Source organism: Fukomys damarensis, unplaced genomic scaffold (assembly GCF_012274545.1).
Source record: "Fukomys damarensis isolate Sample0158 unplaced genomic scaffold, DMR_v1.0_HiC HiC_scaffold_20, whole genome shotgun sequence".
In the NCBI taxonomy this organism is placed as follows: Eukaryota; Metazoa; Chordata; class Mammalia; order Rodentia; family Bathyergidae; genus Fukomys; species Fukomys damarensis.
Genome location: NW_022900932.1, coordinates 20,425,610 through 20,435,632, shown reverse-complemented (window position 1 = coordinate 20,435,632; position 10,023 = coordinate 20,425,610). Strand labels below are relative to the sequence as shown.

The window sequence follows — 10,023 nt, the reverse complement described above, 5'->3', positions numbered from 1 at the left end:
TTTTTTTTTTTTTTTTGGTTTTTTTGAGACAGGGTCTCACTGTGTAGTTGAGACTGACGTGGAACTCACTATGTAGGCCAAGCTGGTCTCAAACTCACAGCGATCCTCCCGCCTCAGCTTCCCGAGTGCTGGGATTACAGACCTGTGCCACCTCGCCCAGCTTCCTTAATTGATTTTTAAAGAACTTGAGGGAAATGTTCCTGTCATCAGCCTTGAGAATATGGTGTGCTGGTCAATTATCTTGCAGCCCAGACTTCCCCATGTACCCCCAAACTCTAAAAACCATGACACACCCGACCCTCCTCACCTGGCTTGTAGGTCTTAAGGGACCTCTGCTTCAGGGAGTTGACAATGTTGGCCACAGCGACATTGGCGTGGAGGCCAGCAAGATAGGCCATCTTGGGCTCCTTCAAGTCAGCACAGTCACCAATGGCGTAGATGTTGCTGTAGCCCTCAACCTGCAGGAACTCATTCACTCTCAGAGCCCCGCTGCTGGCCATTCTGCTCTCTGTGGGCAAGATGATACCCACGCAGTCCCCTGAGTAACCACGTTTGGCCCCAGGCACTGGCTCAGTCACCCTCAAGAGACTATCATCCCCCTGCACTCCTGAATATACAGACTCTTCCTACAAGGGCAAGCGTATCCCAGGATGTGCACAGAGCTTTGCTAGTTACAGGTGACTGGCCAACTCCTAAATTTTCACTTTATCATAGACTAGAATTTTAAAATAAATCCAGGTTTTTAATACATGATCAATTGCATTTGTTTTTAAGGGACTGAACAGAATTTATCTTTGAAAATGCACTAGGATCATTAAGTGCTAAATTCTGGGTTCTCTGTCCACTATAAGCCTCTGTTCTCGCCCTGGTGCACAGCCAGGACTGACTTTCTGGGCATGTAATAAACACTTCCTGCTGGACCCAAGGCTGAAGCTCCTGATTACGGAAAGGTGCTCAGAAGTAAATGATAGAGACCCTGCCACTGAGTCTCCTACTCACACACAGCGTCTCAAACATTCATCAGTCCACCAGGCCTCTACCTACAGGGGCTAAATAAATCAATGTTGAGTTTTAAGAAATGAGGCCATGTTAGAGCCCCTACCCTCTAAACAGTCCTGCAAGCTAAATTAACCAAAAGTTTAAATCTGGATTTGAAGCGAGCAGGGCACTTGTGAACAGTGAAAGACCTGGCCCCAAATTGCCTCTGCATCTACATAAACGAAAGTACAGGGCAGGGAATCTAGCTCAGTGGTGCCACCACCTGCCTTGAAAGCGCAAAGACCTGAGTTCATCCCCAATAACCTCTTCCCCTCCCAAACCGCCAAAAAAAGAAAGTACAAAAGCAGAATGGAATCCTTCTCATCTCCCAGAAGACTGTTCCCACATCTTACCACTAGGTGGCAGCCCTAAGATTAGTCTCCTTTTGGTCTCCGACCACATGGAGCTAAGTCATCATCACAGCTGTGGAAAGCTCAGAAAGCAGGGACCCCACTCTGAAGTTAAAAGTTCAAGATCACCTTTCAGAATAGTATAACTGAGCTGCTGGGATGAAGGAGAAAGGCAAGGGGGGGTGCTGATTTAGAGGGCGAGAACTGTGGGCGGCTCAAAGGCGTACTGGAGAGTGAGTAGTGGCCTGGGGACACAGGCCATGACTGGGCCACCTGCTTACCGAAAGCACTGCAATAGGCAGAGCTGTTGATCTTGATGCCAATGCAGGGAATCACCAGGTTGGTGGCCACCTCGGTGCCCTTGTCCGTCTGCACTTTGATGTAGTCCCGATACTCACTGAGGGGCAGCTCCTCCAGGTTGCTCACCCGCTCACCTGTCAGGGGGCCCATGAGCAGGAGGCTGGCACAGGCTGCTCCTTAGTCCCCTCCACTGCCCCAGAAGCACAATGTGGACATCTAAGCCCAAGAGGCACAAGTGGAGGAAAATTCCAAGGGTAGCTGGAGGGAAGCGAGGCTGAGCTTCCAAGAAATCCCAGGAAGAGCTGATCAACAGAAGGCCCCAGCATGCGTCCCTGAATGACAGCCACCCCTTGTCTGTGCAAGAGGACCTCTCCCAGCACACCACCCACACAGGTGAATCCGGGAAAGGCGGAAGCTGGCTTCCTGTCCTCACACCCCGACCGTATGGCGCTAACAGACCTCCATGACCCGTTACCACAAGGAGGCTGTGACGGCCACGAGGGACTATCAGAACAGAGGCCCCCACACTCCCCAACTTCTCCACAAACACTAGGAGTCTGAGGCCCAGCATGGTACAGTGTGGGCGTCACAACCCTGAACAAAAGCCATACTCACCACCCTCAAAATGCAAACCAATAAGCGCATTCCTGCTACCACTGGGACAGCAAAATAAAGGGGCAACTCCTTTAAATGCACTTAAAAAAAAAATCATTCAGCAAATACTCATCCACCATATTCCTATGCCAAAGCAACAGCTAGGGCATAGCTGCCTCCGTGACCTGGACCTCCAGCTGGACATGGGCTGTGATGCTCAAAATCATTTCCAGGACTTCATGATTAACCCTGGGTACAGTGGCAAAGAGGGAGGGGGTGAGGTCACACGTACTCAGCAGCAGCTGCACGCCCTTCCGGAGAAGGATCTCCTTCACTTCCTGTCGCACACAGGGCAGGAGCTCCTTCTCAGCCAGGGATACTTGGGAATGAATGAGAGTGACCTAGGGACAAAACAACCACAGGATAACCCCTGAGTATCCGGCTCACAGGAGCACCCATCTCCTCCCTCACCTCCAGGTTACTACAGGGGAAACTAAGCCACAAGAAGTAATCTGCACAGTACTGGAATTAACTAGTAAGAAGCCAGGTTTGATCCATGCCTCCTAGTCTAGGACGCTCTCGGTACCATTTCGCTGCCCTGGGCCACAACCCACACCTCACCCAGGGCTAACTTGGGAATTATTCTCAGGCATCCTTGGGCGCTTATAATTAGGTAATCTATATACAAATCATAGGCCTTCCCACCTACACCAGGCTCTTGTCAACATTACAGATGTTTCTAAAAGTAGCAACCACAGGTGTGCTTGCTGCCTGTGTCAGCGCAAGGCGGGAGAGGCAGCCTGTGACCACGTCCAAAGCCTGGCTTTGAATCAGACATCCCGTATCTGAAACACACATCTCCCAAAGACGAACTAACACGGGCATGAGAGTCCCTCTCTGGAATATTGTAATGATGAATGAAAAAATACGTATGAAAGAGTTAGGTTAGTACATACGAATTCCTCAATAAAGAGTGGCTGCTATATTACTCTAATTTGCCTATTAATTATAAGCATGCAGATAGTGTATTTTGTATTTGGACTTGTTTACTAGTTCAGACTGGTCTTTACCTCTGTGACACCACCCAGTGCCTGACACAGAGCTCTTTTAAAACACTTGTTGGCTAAATCTTTTGTTCTAATATTTGTTTCCTGATCCAAAGCATCTAATACACCTTTGCAATTTCCTGAATGACATAGAACTCCTGAATCCTTGGAATTGCTCGGGTGATAGGAGCATCTTTGGTACTAACAAGAATACTCTTGGTTGGCTCCTGGACGGGGGGCCTCCACCAGGATGGGAATTTGGAAACTTCAGTCCCATCCCCACCCCCAGCCACCAGGAAAGGGCAAGGAGCTGGAGACTGAGTTAATACAGTCCATCTGGTCTCCATTGTGAAGCCTCCCAAAACTGCATACAGGGTTCGGAGCAGCTCCACGTTGGTGAACATGTCTCTGTGCCGGGAAGAGGGTGTACCCCAACACAAGAGGACAGAAACTCCTGTGCTGGGGACCTTTCCAGACCTCACCCTAGGGGCCTCTTCACCTGGATGTTCAGGTATCTTTTGCGATAAGTCAGCCATGAGAAGAAAATGGGTATTCTGGGTTACCTATAAACCCCTCTAGCAAATTATCAAATCATAGGAACTTCTGAATTATAGCCATTCAGAGAGAAGGGCAGGTAAGCTGGGACCTACTACTCAACACTGGCATCTGAAGTAGGGACAGTCATGTGGGACTGAGCCCTTGACCTGTGGGGCCTGCGCTGACTCCGGGTAGCATCAGAGCTGAGCTGGACTTTAGGACGTGAAGTCTGTGTCAGAGAACTGGGTGGTGTGGGAACAAAGCCCACACATCTCATCACAGTGGGTTTTCCCTATGCAACTCTCTTAAGTCAAAATGAATAACCTTTCACTTCTCACTCACTCATAATTACCAACAATTTGTCAGAAAACAGACATACAATTCAATTAGTCATGATTAATATTCCCTTTCAAAACCAACCTGCCTTTCCCTAGAGCAAAAAAGAGCCACGCACAGGCTCAAAAGGCTCTCAGAGGCAGCCCACAGCAGCTGTAAGCAAGCTCCAACCTGCAGGACCCACAATGGCCACCAACATTCAACCCTCACCATGCATCAGAAGGGTCCAGGCAGGCTGATGCCACCTCCTGTATAAGCAGTTGTTCCCAAAATGGGTAGGTGAGAGGCCGCTCCCCGACTGCCACAGGCATGGACGACCATGTGATGTCCAGGGCAAGAGACCAAGATGCCACTGAGGGTGTACTTGGCCAAGCTGGCTGCCAGCAAGAAGAGATCATTAAAATCTAGGTTTTATCACAGAAGCCTGTTTTTTTTTTTTGTTTTGTTTTTGGTTTCGGGGATCAAACTCAGAAACTTGTGCTTGCAAGGCAGGTGGCAGAATCACTGAGCTAAATCCCTGGCCCTGGAAACCTAATTTCTTAAGGGGCACGAAAAATCATCTTTATAAGGGATCTCCCTGGCTTCATCTTCCCTGTTGGACTGGTGGACAGAACACTTCCTGGATGGGGACATAGTCACAGAGGCCCTGTGAGGTCAGGAGCCAGAGGATCCTGGCTTTTAGAAAAAACTTCCTGCAGATGTGCACTTCAGCAAAAGACGAGAAACACTCAGCTGAAGTGAGTGGAGTTCTCAGGCCCTCGGCAAATTCCTTATGCTCATGAGGTAAAGGAGGAAGAAGTCACTCAGAGCTGAAAGCCAAGGCGGCCAGTCTCACCCCTTTCTCTGGGTAGTCTGTTTTGATCTCGGCTGCCATTTCTACTCCGGCAGAGCCTCCTCCCACCACCACGACGAACTCAGAGCTCTGGATCTGGGGGCAAAGAAACAATGAAACACACACCTGGTGGTCCACTCTGTGTGGACTCCTTGGCCAAAGGAGTGCGGAGCACTTGCTGTACTGGGTTCTCCTCCCTGCCCCACAGGACTGCTATGAAAACTGAGGTCAGGAACTGAATCTGCTCTAAAAAACCCAAAACCCTGTGTAGGTTTTTTTTGTTTTGTTTTGTTTTGTTTGCGGGGGGTTGAGGCAAGGTCTCCCTTCATAGTTCAGGCTGGCCCTGAACTCACTATGTAGCCCAGGCTGGCCTCGAACTCACAGTGATCCTCCTGCCTCTGCCTCCTGAGTGCTGGGATTACAGGTGTGCACCACCACACCTGGCTCTTCAAAACCCTGTGTGAACACAAGACCTCAGGAAGGATCACTGGGACAATCAAGCAGGTCTGGGGAGTGAGAGTGTGTATCCAGGCCTCAGGGACAGGCCCGAGGCTCCTCCCAGGAAATCCCTTCCCAGCAACTTCCAAATGCCCAGCTGCCTCCGCCATTCTGAAGCCCTTTCCGTGCATTCCCTGTCCAGCCCGCTATCACCCCAGCTGTCCATGCCACATGCCCGTCAGTGGCAGCTCACCTGTGTGACCATGTCTTCATAGGCCTGTATGGAGGCCTGCTGGCTGCAAGCCTTATTAAACTTGCCAGGGAAGGGCCCAGTGCTGCCCGTGGCCAGGATGAGATGTGAGAAGGGCAGGGCCTGCGGGGGACAAAGGAAAAAGAGGTGAGGGTGAGACAGGGTGGGGGCCTGGGAGCACTGGGCAGAAGAGGGCCCTGTGCACCAAGGAGGCAGCCCTGCTGGGAGGCAGGAGATCCCCACACCAGCAGGGCCAAGGGACACCACTAGAGCCCCAATTTTCTCTCCGCCTGGAGAAGCCTGGTGGCCACAGAGGCGGCCACCATGGGACTTGGGGAGGTCAGCGAGGAACAGGAAACTGCTTGTGGGGAATGAAGCAGGAAAACAGGCAGGATGCACACGTCCAATGCGGAGAGTTAGTTCAGAATCTCCTGGAAATTTTAGAAGAAACCCCCTTCTCTACCGCCTGAAAAGCGGGGTGTGGAGGATGAGAGGAGGAAAGGGAGACAGTGGAAGTCTTATTTGGAACCTAAATACATAACAGTGACAAAACAGTAGGGAGGATTAGGAGGAAAGGGAGACAGTGGAAGTCTTATTTGGAACCTAAATACATAACAGTGACAAAACAGTGCTGCTCCAATGGGAAGGGGGCCGGGGAGGATGGAACCTTCAAACCCACTTCCCCACAGAGCCCAGAGATGCCCTGGTGGCCCTAAGGCTCTGAGAAGCATGGCCCAAAATGGCAGGACCAGGAGGCATGCAGCAGTCTTTCCAACCAGGAGATTCCCTGTCCCTGAATTAGATCAAGGACAAACAGTTAATTCACACGAAAGCACTTAACTCCTTAAGGGTAGGACTTGTCTCCATTTTACATTGCCTTTCATTTTAACACCTGAGCAGGGGTCTGAGCTATCTGGGCTTGGGCCCATGTGGTTGGGGCTGCAGTCCTTGCAGGGACGCGGGCATGGACAGTGTGGCAGTGACACACTGGGCAAGGGCACAGAGATGAGTGAAGGAGACCTCTGCCCAGCAACCTCCCAGGCCAAGTTAATTCACACGAAAGCACTTAACTCCTTAAGGGTAGGACTTGTCTCCATTTTATATTGCCTTTCATTTTAACACCTGAGCAGGGGCCTGAGCTATCTGGGCTTGGGCCCATGTGGTTGGGGCTGCAGTTGGGGCATGGACAGTGTGGCAGGGACACACTGGGCAAGGGCACAGAGATGAGTGAAGGAGACCTCTGCCCAGCAACCTCCCAGGCCAGGAGGTATGGCTTCCTGCCTGTGCCTCCTTGGCTGACCAGGCCCGAGCCTCACCTGGGACACCTGAAACTGCCTGGATTCAAATCCAGGCTTCATCTCTCATCAGCTAGGGGACCTTTGGCAAGCCATTTAATAATCTTTAACCTCTCTGCAAAATGAGGCTCTACTACCTCATGAGATTTACGAAAAGGCTCAGGACAGTGCCTGGCATAAAGGAAAGACTGCCAAGAAATAACTGCCACTGTATTTTGTGGCTGCTGAGATTAGGTTTTCGTTTATGACGCAGCGCCTATCTGTCCACCACCACATGGGCCTGGTGGAAAGATGGTTCTCTTGACCTTTGAGGGAGTCTGGTCAGTCTGGCCTTGCCTGCTCACCTCGCCACCCTGCAGCAGCACTGTCTGATTCTTCAGGTCTATCCCGACCACTTGGCCCTGCCGGAAGTTGTCCTTGAAGGTCACAGAATAGGAAATGAAAGTCTTTTTGGCGAACCCTAGGGAATGGACATGAGAGAGGGCACAATGTAGAGCTGAGCTAAAACTTTACAGCACTGTTTACCAACAGGGCACCCTGCCACAGCTGACGAGCATGTGCACCCAGACATCCACTGCCCCTACACTGCCCGGCTAGCCTAGGTCTTTGGAAAACCCCAAGCTCTTACTTGAGGGCCTCATTATGGTAGCTGCTTAAGACCAATTACTGTGAGATTCTCCAAAATGTATCCGTGTGTGTGTGTACACACGTTATTGGGGACTGAACCATGCTAAGCTACATCCCCAGCCCTTTTCTTACAGTTTATTTTGAGACCTGCTCTCACGATTACTAAAGTGCCCAAAGTAAGCTCCAATTATGATCCTGCCTCAGCCTTCCAGAGTACTGGGATTACAAACAGGTGCCACCACACTGAGCTTCTCCTAAATGGAGAAAATCATGTCCCACACTGATGAAAGACTGTCACAAAGGTAGCCCAGGAAAGAAGCACATTACCACTCTCCACAGAGGCCCGGAGGGCGGCCACGTTGTGGTGGAAGGAGTCCTTCATGTCCACCAGCGTGAAGGGGAAGTTCAGCGCCTGTAGCTGGCTGGCAGCCGCAATGCCACCAAAGCCCCCGCCCACAATCACCACATGTAGAGCTCCTGTGTCCACTGAGACCTGGGACCCCATCTCGAACAGGCACTGCTGGGCTGGGAGAAGAGACATCAGAGTCAGGGGGGCTGGGAAGACAGGCCTTTACCAGAAGCATCCACCGTTACCAAGATTGTGTAAACTCTTCCAGAGACAACCCACACACCCACAGTCATCATGGCTATTTCTGCACATGTTAAACTAACTGTTCAGCCAGGCACAGTGGTGCACACCTATAACGCCAGGTACTAGGGAGGCCAAGGAGGAAGGCTGCTATTTCAAGGCCAGCCTGGGCAACCTGGTGAGACTTTTTCTCAAAATAAAAAATATAAACTACTTGGGATGTAACTCTAAAATCTCTGGGTTCAGTTCTCCGTACCCTCAAACAAGTTAAAAACTGTTGTGTATATTGTTTTTACCCATTATATTTCATTAAAGCCTGTGGAAAAGGTAAGGTCACTCAACAACACGTATGTGTTGAGCTCCTACTCTCTGACAGGCTCTTGCTGGGGATCCTATGGTCAGACAGAGAGGGTACCAGCCCTGAGAAAGACGAAGTCTACAGAGTAAAGGATGAGACAGCAAGCGAGAGGCTCTGAGTTCGATTCCCAGTACAAAAAAAAACACAGTAAAAGATGAGGGAGGTGATGCAAATGATGCAGGAAGCTGGGCAGGTAAACAGCAGAAAATGGCAGGGCAGGCTGAGGGACCAGCTGGCACAGGGCACAGCCACAGGGAGAAGATTCTTTAAGCCTTGTGCTAAGCAAACAATGAATCCCTTTCCTGCAAGACTCCCTGATCACCAGGTAGAGACCCAGACCCGAAGAGGTCAATTAGCAGAGTGTGACGGACATCCTGCAGAATGGGGTGTGGCTATGGGGTGATTGCGGTCCCCAAAAGGCAAGGGCTGGGAATTTAATTCCCAATGTGACAGTGTTGGGACCTGATGGGAGGTGCTTGGGTCGGGAAGGTTCCCCTCTGTGCACGGATAAATAACAATTACAACAGCCCTGGAGGCCACTGGGCGGGCATGATGGCACACGCCTGTAATCCCAGCACTCAGGAGGCTGAGGCAGGAGTGAAAGTTCCAGCCCAGCCTGGGCAACTTAGCAATTTAGTGAGATCCTCCTGAAAGGAAGGAAGGGAGGGAGGGAGGGAGGGAGGGAAAGAAAGCGGGGTTGGGTAGGAAGGAGAAAGAAAGGAAGAAAGCAGAGAAAGGAAGGAGAGAAAGAGAGAAAATGAGAAAGGGAAGGAAAAGCAAAGAAAGGAAGGGAGTGAGAGAGGTTGGGTGGGTGGGAGAGAGGGAAAAGAAGGAAAGGAAAGGAAGGGAGGAAATGGGCTGTGGATGCAACTCAGACTCTGGGTTCAATTCCTTGTGCCACAAAAGAAAAAAAATTGACCTCGTCTGTGGCATTGCTACTGCAGCACAAATGGACTGAGACAGATACTGTGTGAACTGAGGCCATGACAGTGGGGTGGGGAGGAGTCTGCAGGTGTCAGGTCTCCCCGCTGCAGCATTCCTGGAACAGTGAGGGGACATGCACGCCCCAAGAGATGGGGACAGGAAGAAAGGCCTGCCGGAGAAATCTTGAAGGAATATCTGCCAATAAGGAAGTGGGTGGGTGAAGGATACGCCTGATCAGGCAAGCCGCACAGTGATGAGTGGGATGACAGCAAGGGAGCGATCCTCTGAGGGGCACATGAGCAGAGGCAGTGTGGCCCCAGGCTCCCCCTCACCCACAGCCCGACCAGGTCCCAGCAAAGTGACAGCAAAACTCGCTTGAGTCCCAAGGGGATAAAATCCAGGCACCCCTGGCCCAGAGCTGGAAGCTGAGGCCACTGGAAACAGAAGAAAGGGCTGGGTTGGGTCACTGGGAGCTGAACCACGGAGCATAGAGGGAAAAGCAGCCAAGT

General features: G+C 51.1%; 1 protein-coding gene across 1 annotated transcript in view; it reads right to left on the bottom strand.

Annotated features, from left to right (window-relative positions):
- Positions 1–8,168, bottom strand: part of Aifm2 (apoptosis inducing factor mitochondria associated 2) — a 9,110-nt gene extending 942 nt beyond the window's left edge. Inside the window, exons 1-7 of the mRNA XM_010606017.3 lie at positions 7,971–8,168; positions 7,361–7,476; positions 5,725–5,844; positions 5,037–5,129; positions 2,575–2,683; positions 1,670–1,822; positions 308–508 (exon numbers count right to left, since the gene is read on the bottom strand). Coding sequence (XP_010604319.1) covers positions 308–508; positions 1,670–1,822; positions 2,575–2,683; positions 5,037–5,129; positions 5,725–5,844; positions 7,361–7,476; positions 7,971–8,148 — 970 coding nt within the window. The 5' untranslated portion in view covers positions 8,149–8,168. The remainder of the gene's footprint in view (positions 1–307; positions 509–1,669; positions 1,823–2,574; positions 2,684–5,036; positions 5,130–5,724; positions 5,845–7,360; positions 7,477–7,970) is intronic.
- Between the last annotated feature and the right edge of the window lie 1,855 nt (positions 8,169–10,023).